The sequence below is a fragment of the Tuber melanosporum genome, assembly GCF_000151645.1.
Source record: "Tuber melanosporum whole genome shotgun sequence assembly, scaffold_36, strain Mel28".
Classification (NCBI taxonomy): domain Eukaryota; kingdom Fungi; phylum Ascomycota; class Pezizomycetes; order Pezizales; family Tuberaceae; genus Tuber; species Tuber melanosporum.
The window spans coordinates 24797-36869 of NW_003299041.1; the positions used below are offsets into that span (position 1 = coordinate 24797).

General features: G+C 49.0%; 3 protein-coding genes; 1 reads left to right on the forward strand and 2 right to left on the reverse strand.

Moving 5' to 3' along the window:
• Positions 1 to 3698: 3698 nt before the first annotated feature.
• Positions 3699 to 4574, forward strand: GSTUM_00007408001 (uncharacterized protein; the record flags this gene model as incomplete). XM_002839400.2 has 2 exons in its annotated part: positions 3699 to 4002; positions 4060 to 4574. One exon carries the CDS (start codon positions 3699 to 3701, stop codon positions 3999 to 4001), a length of 303 nt encoding a protein of 100 aa, XP_002839446.1. The 3' UTR covers position 4002; positions 4060 to 4574.
• Positions 4575 to 5133: 559 nt separating this feature from the next.
• Positions 5134 to 6260, reverse strand: GSTUM_00007409001 (uncharacterized protein; the record flags this gene model as incomplete). XM_002839401.2 has 1 exon in its annotated part: positions 5134 to 6260. The coding sequence occupies exon 1, from the start codon at positions 5323 to 5325 to the stop codon at positions 5134 to 5136; it is 192 nt and encodes a 63-aa protein (XP_002839447.1). The 5' UTR covers positions 5326 to 6260.
• Positions 6261 to 6480: 220 nt separating this feature from the next.
• Positions 6481 to 10358, reverse strand: GSTUM_00007410001 (uncharacterized protein). XM_002839402.2 has 7 exons: positions 10162 to 10358; positions 9636 to 10085; positions 9490 to 9570; positions 8763 to 9438; positions 8589 to 8672; positions 7734 to 8511; positions 6481 to 7672 (listed from the first exon to the last, which is right to left on the reverse strand). Exons 1-6 carry the CDS (start codon positions 10283 to 10285, stop codon positions 8469 to 8471), a joined length of 1458 nt encoding a protein of 485 aa, XP_002839448.1. The 5' UTR covers positions 10286 to 10358; the 3' UTR covers positions 6481 to 7672; positions 7734 to 8468.
• Positions 10359 to 12073: the final 1715 nt, after the last annotated feature.

A 12073-nucleotide genomic window follows, 5' to 3' on the forward strand; every position in this document is an offset into this window, starting at 1 on the left:
ATACTTGATCGGCATTCCTCCCGTGCGTGGGATTTGTTTGGATCGTGTGTGTGTTTACCTGTCTGCGGTGATGCTTGCAGATGCACCACTCCTGCCTGCCCCCCGCCCCCCACTGTATGTTGAGGGTATTGGATTGTTTCGCATGGTATCGTCATGGATAGAGTGTATAATACCGTACAAGTACCAACTTGCCCACAGGGGGAATTGACACCAACCTGGCTTTCTATACACCCGAAAGGTGCACAACAAAGAGGTTGGCTGGCATGGCATTTGGTTATGTGGATCTTTGTGTCAAATTTATATGGAGAACTGGGTAGGTGTCGGTCCCTTTTCTCGCCAAGCTCGTACCAGATGGCGGTGATGCGATCACAGAATGTCATGGGACTAGTGGAGTGATTGTCGCGATAAATGAGAGTACTGTACCATGGTTTTCTTTGCGAGATTGGCAGTATATAGTTTGGGTGTTTCCCCCTGAATCGGTGAAAACTTATCATTGCACTCTTTGTTCATCGCCTCAGGCTGTTTCATGGTCTATGCTCCTAATAATTAACTTGCTCCACGATACCTGAACACTGCACTTAGCGCGCCGATCAACAGTACAAGTACACCATAATTATAAACCCGGCCTGGTGGGCAACAAACCATCTGATAACTCCGTGATGTTCATATCCTCATCAACTGTTTCATCTTCAGAAAATTAAATATCAAGTCCCTAGAGTGCTGCAGGCTTCCTGTCACTGGAGTGCTAATATGAATCAGATTGATATGTTACTGCTAGATAACTACCGGCAGTGTCGGCTTTGCCGGAATTGGTATTCCTGTAATATCATGTCTGTCGTACCACGCTCCGGGCTAGCTAAGATAACGACAACAAAGCGAACAACAAATTTACTAGCATTTTTGGTTGAGTGGAGAGTGTGTACTATACTTGATATTATCTCGGCCGTCCCTTAGAGAGATGGAGGGCTCGGTGCAGATCAGAGGACCGTTGGCCACTAAAGAAGTTGCACATTCCACGACAACTATTTGCTGGCAGCACCTACTGAGAGGAGCGACAGTTTCCATAATTTCTGCTGGAATCCTCCTTGGCTTGCGTGGCCACTCTTGTCTATCTATCCGTCTTCGTATTTGGAGTTGGTTATAAAGTCTTTTTCTTCTCGCTTTTGCATCCCGGCGAACTAGTAATTCGCCTGCCTTGAGCACGGCGTGCATGGTCGGTATTTTTCCTGTCGCCAGTTAGCCTATTCTTTCGGCGGACTACAATTGCCTCTTCCGATGCCGACGCCGCCCTGAATCGCGATGATAATCTTTCCTAGTTTTTCCTTTGGCCTCGAAAGTTGACAAAGGTTACAACGCAATGGTTCCCGATTAAGCGCTGCGCTTAATCGTACATTGGGTTCGTGTCTGATACAGGGACAGTGGGATTGGGATTGGGTGGTTGTGGGAGTAAGTAGCTTCCCATTATTTGACAATTGGAACCTACATTTTTACTATGATATACTCGTAATTTTCTAACGTTTGTGAACACGACTACTATTATATACCACCAAAATCTTGGGGCTCCTGCTGATTTCTGGCCTATATGCAATAGCAGCCGTGTTCATAAACATTAGAAAGTTACGAGCAGTGCTTCTGCGCATGCCTCCGATACGCATGAAGAGTTAAGGCTAAGTGCGGGAGGGAGGGAAGACGTATATAGTATCACAGAATTCCTGCTATGGCATCCTGGTTATAAAAAAGTCATCTAAGCTTTCGGTTACTCCCTTTATTATATCATTAGTGGGGCATGTCTGACGAAAGAGGGGACGAGGGAGAAGGTTCGTCTGTAGGCATAGAATATAATAAAATCGGTATTAGTATTTTGGGCACGTGCTCCGGCCCCCCCTTAGTCTCTTTAGACTGCGAACTCGTCTGGGAAAAGTCTGTCCGGATTGGGAAAGAAACGAATCCAAAGGACCGTTTTTTCTGTGCTTTCTCCAAGACCTCTGTTGGGGTAGAAGAGGTGGAGAAGCGTGCCCAGTGTGTCGATGAGAATCGGAAATACGACCCTTGTCTCCATGGACATTCGGATGGGATGGGCAAGAATAGTTCCCTGATTCTTGCTAACACACCCGAGCACTGTATCATACTTGTACTGTACGATAGGTTGTGCTTATAGAGTTTTGGAGGAAGGAGCCTTCACCTCAGCTAGAAGGTTTTAGCCGGCTCGGTTGGAGAAAGAGCCAACCCCAAACCTGTCTCTGGATCCCCCCGGTAACCCCATGCTCAAGGCCGACCCCCCAGGTGTCCACCAACGTCATTTGGAAAACAAGAGCAGGGAAAGAAGGAAAGGTTCTTCGATCGTAGAGTAGGCTTGATGACAATGAAGTTTGGCTTTATGTGCCTCGTTCTCTATTCTTTCACCTAATCATTGGTGAATGACATGAAACTTGAGCTTTCGTATAGGTAAGCTTCGACAAGCCGCGAGATACGAGGGGTTCACAGCGAGCGGGCACTTTTTGGCTCATCCCTTTCCTTAGTTTGCGCGCGAGTATATGGCCTTTGGCCTGCAAAGTATTCGAGTAAGAGATGAAGCGGAATCCCCAAATTTGTCGCGCCCTTTTAGCGCGGTTAATGACCTAGGTTAATCACAATTTTTCACCAAAAGCATCACAGTATGGCCGGGGAGCTCTTACTGTGACCTGACCAGTAGAACGCGTCTACTGGTGCACACTCGGCCTATTCCTAATCTCGGAATACCCCGGGGGAGAGCGACAAATATTCGAGTACAGACGTAGGGATATTTCCCATTCTCAACCCTTTTTCGACGAGTTTGAATGGATTGGCATCATCGGAATGACGTCGAACAACGTAGTTGGATTGGCAGCAACAATCCAATTCCTTGATTTCAGTTGGATTCTGAAGGGGTTTTATTGATTCTAGGCAACCATGGGCGTCAAACAAGTCAAGCTCAACCCTCTGCACCGCATCCCATCGAAATATCAGCTGCCAGAGCTCGAGGTATACACGATGCGCACCGGACCGACAGAAAACCCGACAACCAGGCCTCCCCTTTCCCCGCGCCCACTCACCTGTTGGATGAGCAGTAGTGGTGGTGGGTAGCGGGTGTCCTGGGGGAATGGGGCTTCGGGACGGCTAGTGGTAGCGCCGAACCTGAACGTTAACTTATGAATCTGGACCTCGAAGGTGTTAATTCGAACGATGACCCTCACCCCCCCCCCAACAGGATACCGGGAGAATGCTTCAGCGAACATTCCGTGTTTCCTGACTTTACTATAAACCGGTTTGATAATGCGGGGTTCATGTAAGTCCAGATCGTACCATCCTTGGATTTGGACACACATGAACTCTTCATTATTACCTTCTAGAACAAGCGCGGAAGGAGCCTAGGGTTATTCATACGAGTACAGGTCATATCCGTTCCTCACCCCTGTGCATCAGGTTATCGATCTAGTTGATCTACGGAATATTCCTCTTTTCAGGATTATGGTTCGGTGTTGTGCACCCCCGCGATAGAGCACCGGCCCAGAGGAATGTCGAGCTTTAGCGCGGAAGGGACACTTCACCTAGTCGTTTTTACTGGTGTTCTCTGTGGCCAACCGGCGACGGCTCGAACAGATAGGCTGCCTTCTGGGAAGATTGTGATTTCTGCTGTCCTCGTGAGAGGGTGCTCGGATTTGGGACGCGCCCCCTACCTGATGCTCTCAGGTGGGGAGAGGTATAAAGTCTGGCACCTTCTTCCCTTGCAAGACCCTCCAAACACCAAAAACCTCCAAACACATTACCCCTCACACATCACCTTCTACAAATTATTATGTCCGCTTCTTGCAGTTCTTCTACACATTCCACACCCCCTCCTACCGCCACATCTTCTCCAAGAAGTCTACCTGAGCTCATTAGTGCGATGTCCACTATGGAGATCGATACTGAGCACAACAGTTCTCAGTCGAACACGGATATTTCTAATACAGGAGTACCGGGCGGAGAAAGCCTTCAACTAACGTAAATATTCAAAGCACACTATCCTTGCGCTTGGTGTCTTAGTTGACAACGCGGTAGAAATGGCACTCGAGCTCCCCAAGCATCCCTCTCCGGCTATTACCTAATCAACTACTCTTCCCCCCCCGATCCCCGGACAGCCGAATCATTCCGCATCCAGCGCTTTCTCGAAGATGAAGACCAAAACAGAATGTTATCACTAGCCCTGGACAACACCCCCCCCAGCACCATACTCACGTTCTGTACGCCCCGCACAGAAATTTGTCAAGGTTTGCGAAAAAAAAGAACTAAGAGGAAGCGTTCCGCACACGCCGCATCTAAGAAAAAGGTCAAGCGGAGAAACCGAGCCACGGAGGCCTCGTCTGTACACGCCAAGGTTGGATCGCTGCCAGCGGAGGATAGGTTTGCGAGGGAGTTTGGAGAAGAGCAATTCGAGTCTGGTCGCAAGTGGTTTGGTATGTCCTGACCTTAGGGTCGGGCATGTCATCTGCTAATAGGACGCAGTAAATATGCATGTGGAATTAGGAACGACTAAGAGAAAATGCTCGATGAATTTATTCATTTTCTTATTCCAATTTACTTCCGTCCAACTCACCTTTTTTTTTCTTTTCTTTTTGTGCAGCGCCTTCTCCTTCTTCATGTAGTGGGCGACATCACACCGGGCGGACATCTATCTCCTATCCTAGTTGACGAAATTTACGCTGCAATGATTACGAATCCTATGAACAATATGAGCACAGTGCTAGCGAAGTGCATCAGATAGTTTCCTATAGTCACAAGAAATCACTCGATATATAGAGCAAGTCCCTTTACTGCAGGTTTCTCCGCGATAAGCTCCTCAATAAAAGCCTCTCACGTGATTCGCTTATCCCATCAGTTGGATTACCCACCCTTTTTTCTCCCCTCAACCGAACAAAATAAATCACTTTATTTCACTGATTGTTGGGAGTATTTAGCTAGCCTACATTATCCCGACCCAGGCGTTATCATTATTACTTTTCTTCTACTTGACAATTCATCGTGTCCAGAGGCTCTGGCACCAAGATTCGCGGGACATTCCGTCGCCAAGGCAACCAGTCACCTCTGTGATTTGCCAAGTACCGGCACTGATACAACTCATCAAGGCCCGGCGATTCATTCACATACCGTTCGTTGTTGCATCTCTCTCTCTCCCAAGATATAGATATCACTCGCTTCGCTCCTCTCAACTCTCATCCTCGTGGCCTTTGGACAGTGGTTTGGCGAGGCTTTTTCTTCTTCCCGTTTCTCCTCAGGCTGCGACCGACAAGGCGCCGCGCGAGGGATTCGTTTCTGCGCATACTGCATGCATGAATGCCTTCGTACCACCGCCTGCCATTTGAGCAGCTGTCAAGAGGAGTAGACGGGTAGGCAGAGGATTTTTTTTTTTTAACCGGGTTGAAGTGTATCGTGGAAAGGTATCGCGGTTTGTCGGAACAGGAGGAGGGGGAATGGAAGGCAATATGAGGCAGAGGAACGGGAAGCGAGAGGAAATGACGGGAAAGTGACCAAAGAGCGAGTAGGGAAAGATAGAAATGATCCCAAATCTTGCATTTGGGATACAGATAAAGCACTTTTGATACGCTTTGTCCGTTTTAAAGAGGCAGAGGGCGAAATAAATCCCAATAATTGGAAGGAAGTGGTTAAGAACTGGCCACCTTGCTGCCCTTCCCAGAGTCAATGATTAGAATGCGAGGAGTTAGTGAGTGAGGTATTTTTTTTACTGTAAATATTGGCTCATCCCCCCAATAGTTCACAAGTTCAGTATGAATTGTTGTCATAATAGCCCGTGAATGGTTGGATTGGATCCTCTCGCTGGACCGCAGTGGAAATTATAAAGCGTGTGGAGGAATTGAAATGTGTGAGTACGCCTTGCGAAAGTGAGGGTATTCAATTTGAAGCAGAAAAAAAAAGATAAAAATAATTATGTGTTATGTTTGTTTTATTTGCTGCCTTGGCTGTATAGCCCGGGGGCTTTGGTGTTGTAGCTAGTGGCATTATCGATGAGCGTGAGAGCAGTATGGATGGATGGACAGACAGCGAAGATGATGATTATGATGATGGTGGTGGTGATGATAGTGAAGATGATAATGATGGTCGTAGTTGTGGTGTACAGGGATACTGTGTGTCATTGTGCAGTCACCAGTAGCCAAAAATGTTGTTGATTCTGCTTAGTCAGATGTCTCACCTTTTCCCGAACACTTTGTTTAGGGACTGTAGGAACCATCACAGACACTTTTTTTAGAGCGTTCCCAAGCGAGTGACTTGTAGTGACCAGATCGGGGTCAACTGGTTGGTAGATTGGAGGTTGGGGGTCTCCGGCACAGTACACAGTACACACTTACCAAACACTAAAAATCCGGCTCTATGGGCGGAGAAAGGAAGAAAATGGTAAAAGGGGAGTGAGTGAGAGAGGGAGGGGAGGAGGGGATAGGAGGAGAACGGATGAAACTAGAATAAATCCCCACTACGGAAACATCGTTTCAGAATCATCACCTCGAGCAGTCTCGTGCACCTCATGGGGACATGGTGGAGCTCTACATCAATATTTCCACGCCTCTGGCGCTCTCGCCCCCTTCGCCTTCTTTTGGATCCCCAGCTACAACACCGCCATTACTATCCCTCCATTCACTAGCCCGACCTCTCCTCTATACCACCCCTCCAGGACCTCACTTCCCTCCTCACGGCCTCAACACCCCCTGAGCCTGTTGGGGCCCCCACCCCTCCGCTAGTCCTACTAATCGCGAGTCCGAGTGGAAGAGCTTTGTGAGTGATACATATGGGTGCGGGGAATGGTGGTGGTTGCCAAGGTAGCTGAGGACCTAGGAGTTTTGGCAGGATAGGAAGATGTTGCCCAGTTTCACGTCACCGTGGCACTTGTAAAAGGCTGGGATGCAGGGGGGAAGGGGAGAACAGAGGAACAATGCATCAGAATACCTATGCACTCCTTCCCTGGAATGCATGTATCACCGCCACGAACCTCCCGCGGAGCAGCTCGTCAAGCACCTCGGGCAAAAATCGAAGTGCCTAACCCGCGCCCCCAAACCCTCACCGTTCCGCGTTCAAAACAGTGCATCGTAACAAGTCTACACCCACCCAGGAAGAAATAGTCCAACACAAAAACGTACCGTTGCTTCTCTGCCTCGCCGTGGGAGTACCGTAACGTTGACGGGATCTCCACAAGCCATTTTCCCCTAACTGTACCTAGACCATGCGGATTTTCTGTTGCCCATGGACCAGGAACCTAGCAGCCATTTATCCAGTACAGAGGGGTTTTTTGTATCAAGTGATTCTGGAATTAGCATTTTTCAGGTTGCTAGAAGGCCTTTCCAGTGGAGGTCCTCATATAGCCTTTCTTCGCCTTTGCAGCCGGTGGCCAGTGGGCAGATATCCTTATATCTCGGGCCAATGTCCAATGCCCTCCAGTCCAGCGTTCTGAGCGCCTTCTCCGGGTTGGTTTGGGGGTTGGGCAGTAGGCCATTTGCTGCATGTCTGGGCAGTGAAAGGCGTATGATGGAGAGAGGGTGAGTATGTGAGGGGCAAGAGGGTATGAATGACACCCAGGTGCGGGGGTTTGGATGTGTGAGGAAGTCCTAGCCCTCCCGTTTAAAGTTAGAAGAGGTGGTGGGAGTGTGGTCGCCGACGGTCAGGAGCACTTTTGTCACTATTTTCGTCTCACCCAAGTGCAACCCTGATTTTTGGGTCTGGGGGGTTACCTGGTCCGTTGTCTCTTGCGAAAGGTCTCTCTCCTAAAGTCTGCGGTTTTTTCTTGTATTTTTCCCCCGACTAACTAATTCTACCCGAGTATGACGAACATTTTCTTGGAGGACCACCACCCCACGAATTTTTGACGTCACTATAGGGTTGGCGGGTGAGAGATTCGGACTGCTGGCACTAGTAGGATAAGAGATAGTTCCCTGATTAATTTCTTAGACCCTAAGGCAGTGAGCTTAAGTTTTGGGGAGGGTCGGCTAGATCGGTGGGGACGACGGGGGAGAGGTGGCGATAGTGGTCAAAGGCCGGTAAAGCCACTGGAATTCAAAGCCTCGTCGGTGATGAACTGCCTCAGTCTAAATAAGGCGATCGAAGTCATGACGCCCGATTGATAAGTCCCGCAGTACTGTGGACAAGGTTGTTGGTATTTTTGGGCTACAAGGCCGCGAAAGTAAGGCTGTTAAGGCAGCTAACCTATACAAAGATAGTTACCAATATCGATAAACATTGGGTTCGCGCAACCTAGCCGTAGGGGCCGAGGTACCCCCGAGAGCGGGAGCCAATGTTTTCTCATCAATGCCTGCAAGTTTGGCGGTATGACGCTCCGCTAATCGAATGAGTTGCGAGTGATATCGAATGATCTAAACCCAAACAATCCATAGTACACCTATGCTGACCCATACACCACCATAGAATTACTATCCGTGCTACCCTTCGGATTTGATCCAGGGCACAGACTAAAATCTGTTTATATCCCTTCCCATTACCCAATTTGTAAACCTACAGAACAGTCAGTGTCAAGCCACTCACATACACTCATGCGAAACCCAGCAGGGAAAGTGAATCCAGTGTCTTACCAAAGAGTAGGAATCAAGATCCTATTCCTCCAGCTAACGCTTTTAGTCAGGTAAGCTGTCCTCCAGAGAACCCATGCCATGCGTCTGCGGCGCCTAATGTTAGCCGAGCACACCCCATACTCCATAGCAACTAACAGCTCTCCCCCTATGTGGGGTAATACGAATCTTACGTACCCCTTAAGTTCTGCGCTACCACTTTGAGTTATAGCCCTCCAACCGCCGAGATATGCCATTATTCCTAGACTTCGGAATCTAAACTTTTTTTCATCTTGTACCTTGACGGGCCCGGGTTTCCCTTCTGCAGCCTTGCGGACTGCAGCCTTGTTTAGGGTCTTCCCGAGCCAGATTGCTTGCTGATTTGCGACCTGTGCCGTAGCGGGTAATTCCTGGCCGCCAAGGGAAGCGCAGTCGCCTATAGCAAAAACGTCGTCCAATGGCCAGGATGTGCTACCCCTTTCGTCCATGGACGAAGCCCGCAGGTGATCGTCCACGACGATTTTGGAGCCTCGCTCATCCATCTGGAGTTTGCCCTTCAGTGCCTTTGCTAGGAATGGGTTGGGCGCCAAACCTGTACTCCAGACAACACAGCCAACCAGAACTTCGCCATCTTCTCGCGTGTGGACTGCTTCGGAATTTACCTTATGCACGTGGTGGCTTGTTTTTATTGAGATTTTCTGTCGTGAGAATACCTTTTCGGCGTATTTCGCTAGGGAGGTATCGAACATGGAAAGGATTCTTGGGGCTACATCGTATACTGTGATACGGTGGTACTTGGCGAGGGATGGATACAGCTTTGTGAGATCGTCCGACAAGAGATCATGTAATTCAGCGGAAAATTCGATCCCAGTAGCTACATCTCGGTTAGCGAATCTCGCGATTGGCAGATACAGGGTGAACTCACGCCCCCCCCCCACAACAGCGAAATGCAAAAGTTGTTTCTTCCGTGCCTCACTTGCGGTGGGCAAAGCTGCTTCTTCGAAACCTATAGAGCGGCTTCGCTTAGCAAACCCCTATAATTCACTCTGAAAGTGGTTTGTGGGTATTCACACTCCAGTATCCTCCTCCGAATAGCCCGAGCATCTGCCACATCTTTCAGGAAAAAAGCATGGTCCTTAACCCCTTCGACCCCGAAAGTCTGACTGAAAGCTCCCACGGCAACAACAGCTTTATCCCATCCCACCTCAAACTGCTTTCCATCACCAATGACACTCCCCACCTTATCCTTGCTCTGCACAGCACCTTCAACCGTGACCGTCTTCTTCGAAAGATCAATTTGCTCTGCCCAAGCGCGGATAACTTCGATGCCAGGCCGGGAACGCGAATGCTCCATCGCCTGTCGGAATTCCAGCGTTCCGACGGCGGTAGAAGCGAGCAGCGGAGTGAAGACGAAGTACGTTCTTGGAGTGATAATTAGGGGTTGGTAGTGCCGTAGGTCGAGCTGCCGGGCGAGCCCGAAGCCACCCCATCCTGACCCGAGTATTACAACGCGCTCTCGGGCTATAAACCGTCAGTCCTGATACCTTGTCACAATTATATTGTATTTGCATGATGGTTGGCTCAGGGGCTTCCATACTCCCCCTCTTCTCGTCCAATTCCTGTAACGAGAAAGTCCTTCGCTGGATTATGCTCCCTCCGCAAACTGCTGCCCGTCGACTCACCCCCCGAACACAAGTCTCTCTTCGCAATATCGTCGCCATATCATACCACAGAAGTCGGTATCACACGAGTTAATATGGTAGGGTAACTTTTCTCAAAATTGAGACGAAGAAGGGTCCCCACGGTAGCAAAAATGAAGGTTTATCCGATGGAGGGGGATTGATAAAAAAGGAATGGCGAAGGACTGACGTCAGTGAAACCGGGATATTATTGTGCGGTGGGTTAGGTTTTGCCATTTTGGATCATAAATTGGAACCCGAATTATCCGGTAGCGTCGGAATAATCACTTTCCTGTGTGGGTCCAGGGCCAGGGTAAGCGGGGTAGAGACATTAGACTAAGGTCAGTAAATTTATTTTGTATGATGCTCTGCGAGTAGGGATTATGATGAATTGGTAAGCCGAGAAGTGGCTATCAGAGCCCATCCTCCAATGAATTTTATATGATAGGCTCCAGCTCGGTGTGTTGGGGGCTCTTGGTGGTGAAGTGGAATAGTGTTATAAGATTCAAGCCCACATCATATCATACCAAGCAGATCACAATATCGGGAATAAAAATATGCTTTCGGGTACTGCGCACTGATATAAAATTCAAAAAAATTATGCTACGTGTTTTTCGGGCACTTTAGAGGATAACTTAGTGTCAACTTGGCCGAAAGGACTAATTTGACCCCCCCCAAAGCACTCGTCCCAAGCAAGTAAATATAGTACAAAGCACACTCTACTCTGCACACCCGCGGGGGCCCATGGCACCGTCCCGCACCCGGCCGGCCGGCCGGCCGCACAAAACGTGACATGCGGCAAAAAAAAAAAAAAAAGCGAATAAAGGCAAACCAAATTTCATTCATGGAGGCAGAGGCTTTCCTTCACCCCGCACTATATTTAGTCAACCCTTCTGACGATAAACGTGTCAATTAGACAGGCAAGCAGGCGGGAATGAGGTGCAGGCATTCTGCGGCTACGAATGAGAGAGATCCAATCAGGGTATTGAGGGGTTTTAAAAGTGTTCCCCTAGAAAGGCGGTGCAGTATGACGGTGAATCGGGGTTTTTTTGGTACGTGAGGTACGAGTATTGTGCTGGTGCACTGAATGCCCGGAACAGTCATGATTTCTACGAGTAAATGTTGGTGGTATTACTGCAAGAGGATGTCGGAGTCGAGGACTACCCAAATGGGAAGGGGTTAGCTGCGGACCCCAGCAACCTGTCATAGGCCAACTGGACTTATCAGTGCCAGGGTTGGAGTTGGTGGTTGATTTGGAATCACCAGTGCTCGAGCACCGGTAGATTCAAGCCTACTCGAGTATTGTGCTGCCGTGGAAATCCGGGGGGATAATGTGGCAAATACGAGCACTGTAAAACCCGAAGGAGAGACATGTTCTCAGCTTAGGTGTCACGAGTTGGTTCTGTCACAAGATGCCATACAAATGCTACCATAGCCCATGGTGCAATGTGGCTCGCCTGAACTAGAGCGACAGTAACCGACAACCCTCTTTCCTCGAAAGTGTAGCACAGTATCATAGTGTGGAGTACTAGTACAGTCCTGCACTCGTACACACGTATGATATGATGCCAGGCATAATGAACCCGAACACAGGGGGGCGTAATTCCTCAAATTTATCCTAGCTAAACCTATCCGGCATCAGGGGGCGAAATTTTGTATGGTCAAATGTTCGGGTTCGTTATGCCCGGCGTTCAGGGTGAGTGAGGCGAAGGAGGCGTGATTGGCTCGCGGGCCGCCTCGGCCACTCAGGGAGAAGTATATCTTGGAGCCACTATTGTACAGCAGGAGGAGCAGAGGGTTGCCCCATTTTTCCCCACCGGCGGGGGGAAA